Genomic DNA, 13,056 nt, shown 5'->3' on the forward strand with positions numbered 1-13,056 from the left:
CATAAATATTCTGTTAAATAAGTATTTTTCAAAAATTGTACAAAAATTATTAAAAAAATCCCTTAATTATTATTTTATAGCTATTTTAATTCCTTCAATAGTTTTTCTACTGTCCAAAAATGCAAGAAAACTTACCTATTATTTATTATATTATTTAGATTCATTATTAAAATAAATATTATTCGAGATGATTAATCGAAAACTAAAGACGCTTTTCCGAGATGATTGATGAAGTCATATAAAATCTTATGGAAAATGATTTAATTATACTAATATAAATGAGATCAAAAACTAACTTATATAGATATAATTACAATTTATAATAATTTGGTTTTAATAAATTAATATAAACATATATATATATATATGTTAATTGACTATATATTGATAAATGATAGTATATGAGTAGAATAATATTAATAAGTGAATAGAATTTAGTGGCGGATTATGTAATGGTTCTTGAATTTTGACATAACACTTAAAAGGTCCCATTTAATTTGCCGTATAATTATAACAGTAACAAAGTTTAATACGTTGCCGTATAATTGTGAACGATCAAATCCAGTAGCAATAATTCTAAATGCCGAGCACTCTCCAACCATTAATGATTATATTAAATTAGAACAGTTGAAATTTAGCCACTGATTGCTTTTGCTGCCAAAAAAAAAAAAATCATCGATCTTTTAAATGTATCATGCCATAGAAATAGATCAGTTAGGTTCATTATAAAACAACATTTTCAGTTAATCAGTTTAATCTATGGTAAAAAAAAGTATCAAGAAGACAAGAATCCGTTAGGTCTCTCTCCAACATCAATATATATGCTAAGATTTTTTTTTAAGAAATCCTTTGCAACTTTTACAAATAGAAAAATCCTATATAGTGAATCTCTCGGATAAATAAAGTTTGATATGGTAATAAATACTAAGATAAAGCTATATAATATCTCTAATAATGTATTTCGAAAAACATCAACGTTTGATAGAGTAACGGTTATAAGAAAAGAAGAGAGCTTTGCTGATAGGACAAAAAGAAAGAAAGAAACGGCGACGAGGTGCCCCGACAAGTTGGTGGAGGAAGTGGGACACACGTGTGATCATATCACTCTCTATCTCTTGTGTCTATCCTCATAGGATACAATTATACAAATAGATCGAGTACGAATAGCATCAAGCAACCAAGGGAGGTTTGGTTTGATGTTGTCCCATTCAGTTGTTCGGACAAGAATACTACTAACATATGTTGCATTCGCTACAAGCGCGAATACAAACATAAGTGGACTCAAACCATAATATTAAATAGATCACAATAACAGTTAATTATACTTAATATGTGGTTGTTGGTTGCCTTGTAGTTCTAGTTTTTTTTTACCTCAACGCTTCCTCTTTTGATATAGTTGTAGAGACATGTCCCGGCCGGGTAAAAATCAGATGAGTATCCAATGTCATCAACAACAAGCAAAGAAAATTTTAAAAACATGAACAAAGATTTGCTAAAGATGGCTTACGTTGAGCCAAATCTGAGGGATGTCCTAAAGCTATGTTCTACTATTCTTTCCTGCACGGAGACGACAATGTTTTGAAGTCACTTTCTCGCATTTTCACTCATACATTAGAAAACAACAAAATGCTATTATATGTCACGCACATTAAGAAGCCGTCTGCTCGAAGCATTTGCGTACTTTTCAAGCTAAGCTTTTGGCCTGAAGCGGAAGACTAGCCGATGCAGCCAAAAACGTTCCGAAACCTGCCTGAGAACAAGAAGTCCAGAATATGGGTCAATATTTGTTCTTTCAATCAACCCTTACTAAGTGATTTTTTTAGTTCGCCAAGTAAGAAGAACCACAAACCGGTCTAGGAATTGCCCTTGGTTGAGTAATGATTTTATTAGCTGTTATGACAGGACACGTAGATTCTCTAGTAGATATTAAGATGGGTCGGTAAGGGGATTCTCCAGTAGCACATGAGACACGGTCCAGTAGTAGTTTCGAAATATATTAGAGTGTGGATGAAGAAATCGTCATTACGTAAAATAGGTGAGTGAAACTTGTCTTTATAAACCATGCTACTTAACATCCATTACATGAGATCATCACCAACAGCAACAAAACACAAAATTTGACAAGCCGTCAAGTGCTTACATGATCCATGTTTACTCCGATAGAAAGTTAAAAAAAAAAAAGAGCTTCAATTGTGATGAGCCTGATAATACAAGACAGGCAAAAGCAGAGTTCCATCCATATAGTCTTCTCAATCTTCTCTCTTCCTTTCAAACTTGACTCTTACGACGCTGTCTCAGTCTTCCACCGATACTGTTTGGGTTAGGTTCAACAGCAAGTTTCCTCTTGCTTATGTTTTCTCGGTTCCCTTTGCATTGAGCCTCAATGTCGATCACAGGAGTTCCTGGGTCCATCTCGTTCACATCCAATGCCTTGACACCGACTAGCACTTGAACATCATTCACTGAAGTTTGATTGTCCCCAGAAGACAAGAAGCCCAATGACTTTCTAGCTGAATCCGGATTCTTGTTTATGCCATCCTCATCATTATCAACGTCTTGAATCCCATCAGTAATCGTCAGAAGGAGATGGTCTTCTTCCGCAGATGACTTTGCTTCTTTGAAAGAAAGCGATCTCTTTGCAGAAGCTTGATTATCTTCAGCGGCATCAGTTTCATCATCCTCACTTGTTTCCGACTGCTTGTTGGTTTGAATCAGATAATGTGCAACAGACTTGTACCCGAGTTTAAGTATCTGACAACAAAAAGAAGTCATGGGAAAAGCCATTAAGTTTTGAATCTATCCAAGGAATCAAAATCAAAAGTTGTACTCAATCAAAAATTGCTACCTTCCTGTAAGCTGCACCAGTTGGGAGCCACCCTTTTCGTGTACGACAGAAACTGCAGTTGCAGATCCCACGACAAACTGGACAAATCCAATTCACGTTTTCCAGAGCTTCAAGAACATGTTCTCCATATCTATTCAACCACCAAAAACAGAAACTTCAAACATTCAGGACCAATCCTCGTTTTACTGAACAAAGCACGATACTCAATTGCTAACTAAATTCTCAACAAAAAACAGACAAGGTTGGTGCCATTGAAGGCTACTGTACCTCATGTATAAACAATCTCCACAGAATTGACCTCGGACTGATGGAATACATTCGCTGCATTTGGTATGATAACCGAGGGTCTTCTGCCTGTATAACCATTAAGCACAATTGCCTCAATTCTAACAGAATCAAGCTACATTTTTTCCAGAGTTAAAAAAAGCCAATTGCACAAACCTGCACTGGTGGCAAGTCTTTCCTCTAACAGGATCATAAATGCGTTTCCCATCTTTGTCATAACCATCGACAAAAAGCTCCCAAATTCGTTCAGTGTTACCTAGCAGTTTCTCATGTTCGTCAGTGTAGATCTCTGGCCTTACCCCTTCTCCTACCCACATAACAATCTCATCTTTAGATCTTTTACCCCTCTTCTTTTCAGGTTCCTCAGCATAGGTAACTGGCGCAGCATTCTTCAATCTGTGAAGACCACAACAATATAAAGGGGATAAAAATCCCTAATTTCTACTTTAAAATCCCTAATTTCTACTTAAAAACCCTAATTGGAAGATTGAAGCAATGTGAACAAAAAAGTAAAAGCCAGAGAAGTCAGAGATTGTTACCTTGAGGATCGTCTGGTGGAGGCTGAAAGCTGAAGAGGAGGAGGAGGAGTGTCAGTGTCTCGGGGAGATTTACAACCGTAACGCCTTTTAACGGGTCGGGTATCGGATTTGAGTTTGAGGGAGAGATCTACGATTCCGAGACTCTTCATCCTCTGAAGATTCTCCTTGATCCTGTCTTCTCTGCATTTCTCGTAGATGGAGGAGACGTTTTGGTTTCCTCCTCCGACGGTTGGATTAGGGTTTGTGGTGGGAATCGAAGGTTTAGCTCTCGTTCGCAACGTAGGCATTGCGTGATCTGAATTTGAACTGATTTGGGTTTCAAAGTTCTCTTCTTTCTCTCGCTCTCTCTGAATCTCTTTGGATCTCTAGATAAGAATAAGAATAAGAAGAAGAAGAAGAAATGGTTTTCCCAAGGTGAGATTTTTATTTTTTATTTACTTTAGTGAAGTGACTGACTGGCTGAAGAGGAACAGAGCAACGGTCGGGTTTATTTACTCTTTTCAAATTCAAAACTTTTTTTTTATTTTATTTTTACTTTTTACTACTTATTTTAGGTAATTGCTGAAGAAAAATTGGAAATTTCGTCTATCAGATAAAAAGAAAATGGGAAGTCATATATATCATACAGCTGTGTAATAGAATTTGGAATATGGTAATTAATTACCCATAAATATTTTTTAATTATTACTAATATCATTATTATTTTTAACCATGTAAATGGGATTTTTTCATAGTTATCTTATGAATATGTATTTTGGGATTTTTCATAATTGATTATGATGTAAAAATTAAAAAGTGATAATTGATTATGATGTATATGTATTTTGGGATTTTTGGGATTTTTCATAATTGATTATGATGTATACCCTTTTCAAAAAAAATAAGTAAAATTAATAACTTTTTACACAAGATGATTATTGATTAGCAAGAGGTGTTATTTGGGGTCTTTGGGCTTAAAAAGTGATAAGTTTTCTAAATAAATGGGCCTGTTAGAAACCTATAACGGCCCATAGATGATCAAATCCAAATTTGTGTAAAGCCGCCATTCTTTTTTCTTTGTTTCCACAGGTTTCGCTTATATATACCGATCGTTGCTTCTTTCTTTCGCATTCTCTTCTTTTGATTGAGTCGAAGCTTAACCGATCGTAATAACCATGGCTACAGCTTCAGGTACACCACGATTCCTTCTATTTTTTTGTTCTACAAACCTAGTTCTCGATTTGGCTGTTAATAGTTAATACACGTTGGTGATCAAGAATCTCGATTCTATGAGCAAGTTAAGGTTTTATCAGCAAGTTAGGGTTTTGATTTTACTGCTCTGGTTTTGATTAGATCCAATTTTGTGAATACTCGGTCTCAATTAAACTCATAATGGTGTTTTTCGTGGTTTTCGTCGATGTTTACAAGTTCCTTCGTTGTTTCTTTGCAGTAGTATTAGGGTTTTGTTATTGTTCTGTACTTAATTGCATTTTTTTCAGTTTTTGAATGTTTGCTAATGTATATGTTTCTATGGGTTCTGCAGTTGCTTTTAAGTCTAGGGAAGATCATAGGAAGCAAATAGAATTAGAGGAAGCTCGTAAAGCCGGGCTTGCTCCCGCTGAGGTAGACGAGGATGGAAAAGAAATCAACCCTCACATTCCTCAGTATATGTCATCTGCTCCATGGTATCTCAAGTCTGAAAAACCCGTAAGTTCAGATTCTTCCATGTTTCTTTCATCACTTGCTTTCTCTCTGCATTGTCTCATCGTGTTGTTGTGTTAGAACACGCATACTGAAATACTCTGTTTTTTTTCTCTGTTGTGGTTACAGAGTTTGAAGCATCAAAAGAATTGGAAAGTTGATTCCGTCGGTAACAAAAAGATATGGTATGATAGAGGTGCAAAGATCCACCAAGCAGAGAAATACCGTAAGGGAGCGTGTCAAAACTGTGGTGCAATGACGCACGATGTAAAAGCATGTATGGATAGACCTCGTAAGATTGGAGCAAAATACACAAACATGCACATTGCACCTGATGAGAAGATCGAGAGCTTTGAATTGGACTACGATGGGAAGAGGGACCGGTGGAATGGTTATGATCCTTCATCTTACCGTCATGTGGTGGCTAGTTATGAAGCAAAAGATGAGGCACGAAAGAAGTACCTCAAGGAGCAGAAACTTAAGAAACTAGAGGAAAAGATTAATAAAAACGGTTGTGATGGTGATGCAACCAGTGATGGGGAGGAAGAAGATGACGAGTTAAGAGTCGATGAAGCCAAGGTTGATGAGAGCAAGCAGACGGATTTCGCAAAGGTTGAGAAACGTGTTCGTACAACTGGTGGTGGTAGCACAGGAACTGTTAGGAATCTGCGTATCAGAGAAGACCCTGCAAAATACCTACTCAACCTTGATCTCAACTCAGCTCATTATGACCCTAAGACTCGATCTATGCGTGAAGATCCACTTCCAGATGCTGATCCAAATGATAAGTTCTATCTGGTTAGTTGCTACTGATCAGTCGTGAATCTTGTATAGTTGTGCCTTATACATACTTTGATGAAATATTTGGAATACCAACTAACTTTTTTGTCTTTTCTTATCATGTATCCAGGGAGATAATCACTATAGAAACAGTGGCCAAGCTCTAGATTTCAAACAGCTAAACGTTCATTCATGGGAAGCATTTGACAAGGGACAGGACATGAATATGCAAGCGGCTCCATCCCAAGCTGAATTGCTCTACAGGAACTTTAAGGCTGGAAAGGACAAACTCAAGTCTCAGACAAAGCAAACAATCATGGAAAAGTATGGGGATGCAGCTACAAGAGATGAAATTCCTATGGAGCTTTTGCTTGGCCAAACCGAAAAACAAGTTGAGTATGACAGAGCAGGGAGGGTTATAAAGGGACAAGAGGTGGTAGTAATTCCGAAAAGTAAATATGAAGAAGATGTTCTAACTAACAATCACACAAGTGTTTGGGGTTCTTGGTGGAAAGATCACCAATGGGGATACAAGTGTTGCCAGCAAACCATTCGCAACAGCTACTGCACAGGTTCTGCTGGAATCGAAGCTGCAGAAGCGTCCCTTGATCTGATGAAGGCTAACATTGCTCGCAAAGAAGCTTCTGAAGGTTTGTGTTGTTGACTTTTGCATTAGTTCTTATAGCTAGTCTCTTATTTGTTATCGTTACATTTTGTTTTGTAACGACACTGACATTTTTGGTTTTGTATTTTGGTGATCAGAGAGCCCAAAGAAGGTTGAAGAAAAAAGAATGGCCTCATGGGGAACCGATACTCCTGAAGATTTGGAATTAAACGAGGAGGCACTAGCTAATGCTCTTAGAAAGGTGAAAAAAGATGCCATAGTTTCTTTCAATTCATATTTTTCTCTCTTTACTAAGACGTATATACGGTAATCTTTGCCCCTGCAAGTTTTATCTGACGTATTGTTTGTTTGGTGTGCAGGAGGATTTGAGTAGGAAGGAAGAAAAAAACGAGAGGAAACGCAAATACAATGTGGAATACACCAACGATGTGACTCCAGAAGAGATGGAAGCTTACAGGATGAAGAGAGTTCACCACGATGATCCAATGAAAGATTTCCTCGGCTGATCAAGAAACTAACATTAGTTTCTTTCCCTTTTTCACCATATAACCTGAAGAAACCTTTGTTACAGTTTTCATTGTTAACAACACAAATTATGATTTAACAACACGTATCAAGTTGTGTTTATAAACTAATCTGAATAAACTAGTCAGAAGTTGTAGTATTTGTATGACCAAAAAAAGAAAAAAAGTAAATGTTTCTTTTTTTACAAAAGGACCCTCCAAGTTTGTTAAAAAGTGGAATTAAGACTATTAATTTATCAATTTTCTATTCCCGTCACCACTTAAAGTTTTTAACAAGAGAGGGGGGTTTTGAATCTTTTGCGCAACTCCAAATCGTCGCCGGCGAATAGAAACCCTAGATTTGATTCGCCGTCGGTTTTATCAAGCAATGTCGTTCGGTAATATGTTCTCTACCCCACAGCAACAGCAGACGTCTCAGCCGCTGTTTCAAACTCCGCAACAGACGTTTCAGCCGCAGCAGAGCGGTTCCTTCTTCTCGCAACCGCCGCAGCAACAACAACAGCAGCAAACGTCGTTGTTTCAGCCGCAACAGTTCCAGCAGCAGCAAACGTCGTTGTTTCAGCCGCAACAGTTCCACCAGCAGCAACAACAACAACAACAACTACAGAATCAGCAGCAGCAGCAGCAAGTACAGCAGTTGTATCTCTTCACCAACGATAAAGCTCCGGCCAATTACAGTACTAAGTGGGCCGATCTTCATCCCGATTCTCAGAAACTACTGCTTCAGATTGAGTACGCTTCTCTCTTTTTCTTATTAGGATTTGCTTTAGAGCTTAATTGTTACAGTTCTTGTTTAGATTGTGAGAAATCTTGAAGAACGTGATGTTGCTAGTTGTTACTTCCCTAAATTCGATAACTTTTTAGAGTCTTTGATGCTATGGCTATTGAATCTTTATCTGTAGAGAGAAGATATTGGAGCATAGAAGTGAAAGTCAGAGATTAGATCAGTGTAGTCGACTTTATGATTCTTCTGTATCCAGTGAAGGGTTCGAGTTTGATGCTAGCCGCATTGTTCAGGTTTGTGGATTATTCCAGTTTTTATTGCTTGCTTCCCATGTTCTTCTAGTTAGCTCAAGTTTTTGTATTAGAGCTTTTGTGTGTTTTAACTTTTGTAGGAGCTTGGTGGGATTAATACTGCCATGGACAGACAAAAAGCTGTTCTTCATGAGCTTATGATTGTTGCCAAAGATATGTTGCGTAATGCAGAGATTGCAGTTCGTTCTTTTATGATGCAACAGCCAAGATTCCCTCATTGGAAGCAAGGAGGAGGAGTTGTTACTGTTGGTTCTCAAACATCTCAGGGACAGGGAACAAATCCAGCTCCTGCTTCCGCTGGTCAACAACAAGCAGTTACTACAACGGTTCAAGTTTCTGAGTTTTACCGTGGGGTTCCGAAGAAACCCACTGTTTTTCTACAGCAAACTGTTGTTAGGTTTGAGAAGTATCTGAACGAGTGCCGCCAATGGGTTGAAGAGCTGGAGCAGTTGCTCGCCTTGGATTCTGACAAGTATAGTCGACATGCTTCCCTTTTAGAATCTCTTCCAAAAGTCATGTCTAATGTTCATGACTTCTTTGTTCATGTCGCTGCTAAGGTATACTGCTAATGAGTCTTTCTACCAAACCTCTAATGTACAAACCCTTTTTGAAATCTGTTTAACCTTCTATTGGTTTGAAATTTGTCTTGTTCAGGTAGAGAGTTTTCACCAATATATTGAATCAATGAGAACATCGTATCTTGCTGACCAGCGCCGAAGAGGAGAATGCCATGATCCGTTTCTTGAGGCTGATCGAAGGGAAACAGCAAAACAGGAAGCTGCTGCCAAAAGGGTCCACCCAACTCTGCATTTACCTGCTTCTACTGCGAGTACACAACCCTCAACACAGGTTGCTGGGTTGATTACGAGTTCAGCAACTCCTGGGGCTTCAAATGCTCCACAGCCATCTGCAGCTGTTACAACATCAAACCCTTCTTCAGGAGCTGGTTTTTCGTTTCCCAACACACCTGCTTCTGCACCTTCGTCTTCTCTCTTTGCTACACCATCTTCTGCTGCTCCTGTCTCGTCTTTGTTTGGACCATCCACTACTCCCGCACAGACGCCACTATTTGGCCCTTCCCCAGCTTCTACATTTAGTTCCGCTCCATCTTTGTTTGCCCAGACAACTCCATCACTTGGTGCTATGCCTTCACAATTTGCAGGTACAGATGTAGTGTCTGTTTCCCTAATTCTCATTTGATATAGGTAGAGTTGGTATCAGGATTTGTTCTTGTCAGAATATTATCGAATCTTGTTATTTGTTGATTTGTTCTTGTCGTAATTTCAAGTTCTGTTATTTGGTCGTCGTAGGTACTACAGGATCAGGAGCCAGCTTTAATTCTATGACAGTAAGTACAATTTTCGGTTTTTAAACTCTCAGTTACATCAGATATATTTTGTTATATCATTATGCCTCAATTTAACAACTGCATTCAATGTGCTTCGTTCAGTCATGTCCTTGGAATATTGTCTAAAACTGAACTTCTTTTTCTCTCCCATTGTAGAAATCTTCAAGGCCAAAATCTCGAACTACACGTCGTTAGACATGGGATGTGTCAAAGTTCCATCCCTCAGCCTGTCACAACAAATCGTTTACATGGCTTGAGTTCATCATCTTCACTTGGTGAAGTCGAGCTTGGTGCAAGTCGAAGCAGATCCGCATTCTCTTATGCACCAGTTTGTATTTGTGGCATTATTCATTGAATTTGATGATTGAATGTTCTCAAAAGCACTATCTTAATAGTTAATACCTCATCTTGACAATGCTGTTGTTGTAGAAATGAATTTTTTTTCTTTTTGTTTTCAGGAATCTTATTCATATAAATAATAGTCATAACCATAAGTTTGCTACTAATATCTCACTGATGGCCTCATATTACGCGTATTTATCAGCAATCTTTAGCAGACGATCACACAGTTCAAGTGGCTTGGATTTGGCATATGATCTGCATCTTTGATCTCCATCACTTCTTCAACAGGGAAGTTCTCAATTATCCATCGCTGGAGCTCTGTAGTTAAGCCCTTGTCCTCTTGGCATACAATGTACACACGAGTAACTGAACCATATCCTTCCTCCGTTAAGCTTCCTGTACCCGTCAGGTTTCTGGTAACTGCCGGTCCAACTCTCACCAATGTTTTGGCCAATTCAAAATCCTAACTTAATCAACAAAAGATTCAGCAAAAACGTCCCGTATAGGATTTTGAACCAACAAAAGAAAAAACAGAGTATTTCTCGAGTCTTACTTCGACTGGAGAAAGTTGATACATCTTCTCGGCTAAGAACTTAGTTCCAAGAAGAATAGTGGTTAGAGGACGATCATTTGTCCCATATGTCCCAAGCTCCATATTCATCCGGTCTTCTTCCGAAACACTTCCGAGAAACTGCCATAGTTTAGTTAGTGTAGACATATTTCACTCACAAATCAAAATCTTGACAGCCGATTTCGCTTGTATTTACTAAACCATATTATAAAAAATAAATTGTTCTGTTCCAAGAAAGTCATGACAAATACAAAAGCAATTCTACAATTACCATTTCGTAATCAATATAGCTAATCGGTTTCTGATGTACCTTTTCGAAAACGTAAGAAGGTGGATTCGAAGTGTCGGGCATGAAAGAGGTAATGAAGACAGCAACAGAGATCTTACTAGGAAACATGTCGGCTGCAAGAGCAACCGATATCCCTCCGAGGCTATGCGCGACCAGGATAACCTTCTCATCCGAACCAAGCGACTCAAGAACCTCAAGCAATGGTTTAGTGTAATCCTCCAAAGTCTGAATTTCTTCCACTTTGCTCATGTTCAAACCAGAAGCCGTTAGATCAACAAGGGTCACACGGTGGCCTGAATCTTCCAGCACCGGCTTGACCTTGTACCAGCACCACGCGCCGTGGCAACCTCCGTGAACAAGAAGATAGTGCTTCATGTTCTCTTCCTTACTGTTTGCTTGTTTCTTTGTTTGCTTTCTTCTATTATTGTGGTTGTGTTTGTCTTGCATTTATGGTTGTCCCCAACAATTTCAAATGTCATATTCCAATAATGGTTGGAATAGTTATTTTGAATTTGGACTCATTAGATATATATAACTATCTCGTGCCTAAATTCAAAGTTTTTTTTTCACTACGAGCAAAAAGAAGTCGTTATGTCCTTTTTACATTACAACGACTAGGAGCTGATGATATTGTTAAACCAGGTACAAGGTTATGTTTGTTTAGTGTAGTGTTGTGTTCTTGAATTCCACCAAAGATAAAAGCCAAATCCTATTTAGAATTATTTTGTTTTGGTTGAACTTGAATGATGGAATTATGTGATAGTATCGTAATTGAATTGTGTTACTATTTTCTTCAGTTACGTGTTGGATTGGTTTGAGTGTTTCAGTGCTTCTTCTACTCATCTTATTCTTGTAGAATCCTTTTTTTGTTCTTAAAAATCAAATCTTATTTCGTATTCCATTAGGATATACATAAATTATTTAGAAGACGATCACACAGTCCATTTCATAGTCCATATAGGATATACATATATAGATTCTTTGTTTTAGGCATATTTATCAGCAATTTTTAGAAGACAGTCACACAGTTCAAGTGGCTTGGAGAACATTGGCATATGATCTGCACCTTTGATCTCCATCACTTCCTTAACCGGAGAGTTTTCGATAATCCATCGTTGATCATCCACACTTAAACCCTTATCTTCTCCGCAGACAATATACACACGATTGATAGATCCATATCCTTGTTCCGTTAAGCTCTTTGTCCCCGTCAGATTACTGGTTATAGCCGGTGTAACTCTCACCAACGCTTTGGCCAATTCGAAATCCTAACAATCAACACAAAAACAAAAACAAAAAAAAAGATCTCTTCAAGAAAAAGTAAAGGTCACCAACTAGGTTTTGTAAGAAACAGAGCATTTTCTTGAGTCTTACTTCGATAGGAGAGAGCAGATACATTTTCTCCAAGTACTTAGGTCCAAGAAGAACAGTCATTAGAGGACGATCATTTGTTCCGTAGCTCCCAAACTCCAAATTCATCCGTTCTTTTTCTGAAATTTCCCCAACATGCTGCGTTTCCAACCACATCTTAAAGTTTAAACGTGGAAACAAAAAACAAAAATCGTTTCTCTGTGAATATTGTATCATATATGTACCTTTTCGAACACGTATGAAGGTGGATTCTTAGTGTCGGGCATAAAAGAAGTTACGAAGACAGCAACAGAGATTTTACTAGCAAACATGTCGGCTGCAAGAGCAGCTGGTATACCTCCGAGGCTATGCGCGACGAGGATTACTTTATCATCCGAGCCAAACGACTCAAGAACATTGAGCAAAGGCTTAGCGAGATCCTCCAAAGTCTGAATCTCTTCTACTCTGCTCACGTTCACACCAGACGCCGTCAGATCAACAACCGTGACACGGTGGCCGGCACGTTCCAGCAAAGGCTTCACCTTGTACCAGGACCAAGCGCCGTGGCAGCCTCCGTGAACAAGCACATACTGCTTCATCATCTTTTTCCCTTCTTTAGTGAGTGTCTCTTTTTTTACTATTTGGGGTGTGTTTGTGTGGCTGAAGTGATGATTTATCCTATTTATAGATAGTGAGAGTTGTTGACATTATCGATGTCTTTTGTATTTATTATCATAAATCAACCACTCTGTGTGGTTCGTGGTGTATATCTATTTTAAAAAGTTTCAGTGGATACGTTTTATTTTTAGCTACAAAACGTCTTTGTCAGGTCTCAAAATAAGG

General features: G+C 38.1%; 4 protein-coding genes and 1 pseudogene across 5 annotated transcripts; 2 read left to right on the forward strand and 3 right to left on the reverse strand.

Moving 5' to 3' along the window:
• On the reverse strand, positions 2,037 to 4,092 carry LOC104729474 (cell division cycle-associated protein 7-like). Its single transcript, XM_010448415.2, has 5 exons — positions 3,670 to 4,092; positions 3,287 to 3,526; positions 3,113 to 3,199; positions 2,846 to 2,975; positions 2,037 to 2,751 (listed from the first exon to the last, which is right to left on the reverse strand). The coding sequence occupies exons 1-5, from the start codon at positions 3,954 to 3,956 to the stop codon at positions 2,269 to 2,271; spliced, it is 1,227 nt and encodes a 408-aa protein (XP_010446717.1). The 5' UTR covers positions 3,957 to 4,092; the 3' UTR covers positions 2,037 to 2,268.
• LOC104733109 (pre-mRNA-splicing factor SLU7-A-like) lies at positions 4,824 to 7,260 on the forward strand. The gene is made up of 6 exons (XM_010452721.2): positions 4,824 to 4,839; positions 5,192 to 5,355; positions 5,479 to 6,147; positions 6,260 to 6,779; positions 6,892 to 6,995; positions 7,114 to 7,260. Exons 1-6 carry the CDS (start codon positions 4,824 to 4,826, stop codon positions 7,258 to 7,260), a joined length of 1,620 nt encoding a protein of 539 aa, XP_010451023.1.
• LOC104729477 (nuclear pore complex protein NUP58-like) lies at positions 7,550 to 10,076 on the forward strand. 2 transcript variants are annotated; one of them, XM_010448416.2, is made up of 6 exons: positions 7,550 to 8,010; positions 8,181 to 8,295; positions 8,394 to 8,870; positions 8,968 to 9,475; positions 9,624 to 9,661; positions 9,818 to 10,076. In XM_010448416.2, the coding sequence occupies exons 1-6, from the start codon at positions 7,646 to 7,648 to the stop codon at positions 9,854 to 9,856; spliced, it is 1,542 nt and encodes a 513-aa protein (XP_010446718.1). In that variant the 5' UTR covers positions 7,550 to 7,645; the 3' UTR covers positions 9,857 to 10,076. The 2 variants fall into 2 exon arrangements, with proteins under 2 accessions (XP_010446718.1, XP_010446719.1); XM_010448417.2 differs by having other exon boundaries at positions 9,633 to 9,661.
• Positions 10,050 to 11,301, reverse strand: LOC104729475 (annotated as a pseudogene).
• LOC104729478 (methylesterase 9-like) lies at positions 11,741 to 12,886 on the reverse strand. Its single transcript, XM_010448418.1, has 3 exons — positions 12,459 to 12,886; positions 12,238 to 12,372; positions 11,741 to 12,131 (listed from the first exon to the last, which is right to left on the reverse strand). Exons 1-3 carry the CDS (start codon positions 12,813 to 12,815, stop codon positions 11,850 to 11,852), a joined length of 774 nt encoding a protein of 257 aa, XP_010446720.1. The 5' UTR covers positions 12,816 to 12,886; the 3' UTR covers positions 11,741 to 11,849.

Source organism: Camelina sativa, chromosome 12, assembly GCF_000633955.1.
Source record: "Camelina sativa cultivar DH55 chromosome 12, Cs, whole genome shotgun sequence".
Classification (NCBI taxonomy): domain Eukaryota; kingdom Viridiplantae; phylum Streptophyta; class Magnoliopsida; order Brassicales; family Brassicaceae; genus Camelina; species Camelina sativa.

Excerpts from the sequence above, each read along its gene's own strand:
- LOC104729474 (XM_010448415.2), bottom strand. The coding sequence starts at position 3,956 with ATGCCTACGTTGCGAACGAGAGCTAAACCTTCGATTCCCACCACAAAC. Across the intron at positions 2,976-3,112 it reads GGAGATTGTTTATACATGAG|ATATGGAGAACATGTTCTTG; the intron begins GTACAGTAGCCT and ends GTGGTTGAATAG. Across the intron at positions 2,752-2,845 it reads CTGGTGCAGCTTACAGGAAG|ATACTTAAACTCGGGTACAA; the intron begins GTAGCAATTTTT and ends TTTTGTTGTCAG.
- LOC104733109 (XM_010452721.2), top strand. Across the intron at positions 6,148-6,259 it reads CAAATGATAAGTTCTATCTG|GGAGATAATCACTATAGAAA; the intron begins GTTAGTTGCTAC and ends TCATGTATCCAG. Across the intron at positions 6,996-7,113 it reads TAGCTAATGCTCTTAGAAAG|GAGGATTTGAGTAGGAAGGA; the intron begins GTGAAAAAAGAT and ends TTTGGTGTGCAG.
- LOC104729477 (XM_010448416.2), top strand. The coding sequence starts at position 7,646 with ATGTCGTTCGGTAATATGTTCTCTACCCCACAGCAACAGCAGACGTCT. Across the intron at positions 8,011-8,180 it reads AAACTACTGCTTCAGATTGA|AGAGAAGATATTGGAGCATA; the intron begins GTACGCTTCTCT and ends CTTTATCTGTAG. Across the intron at positions 8,296-8,393 it reads ATGCTAGCCGCATTGTTCAG|GAGCTTGGTGGGATTAATAC; the intron begins GTTTGTGGATTA and ends TAACTTTTGTAG.
- LOC104729478 (XM_010448418.1), bottom strand. The coding sequence starts at position 12,815 with ATGATGAAGCAGTATGTGCTTGTTCACGGAGGCTGCCACGGCGCTTGG. Across the intron at positions 12,373-12,458 it reads CTTCATACGTGTTCGAAAAG|CATGTTGGGGAAATTTCAGA; the intron begins GTACATATATGA and ends TTGGAAACGCAG. Across the intron at positions 12,132-12,237 it reads ATCTGCTCTCTCCTATCGAA|GATTTCGAATTGGCCAAAGC; the intron begins GTAAGACTCAAG and ends GTTGATTGTTAG.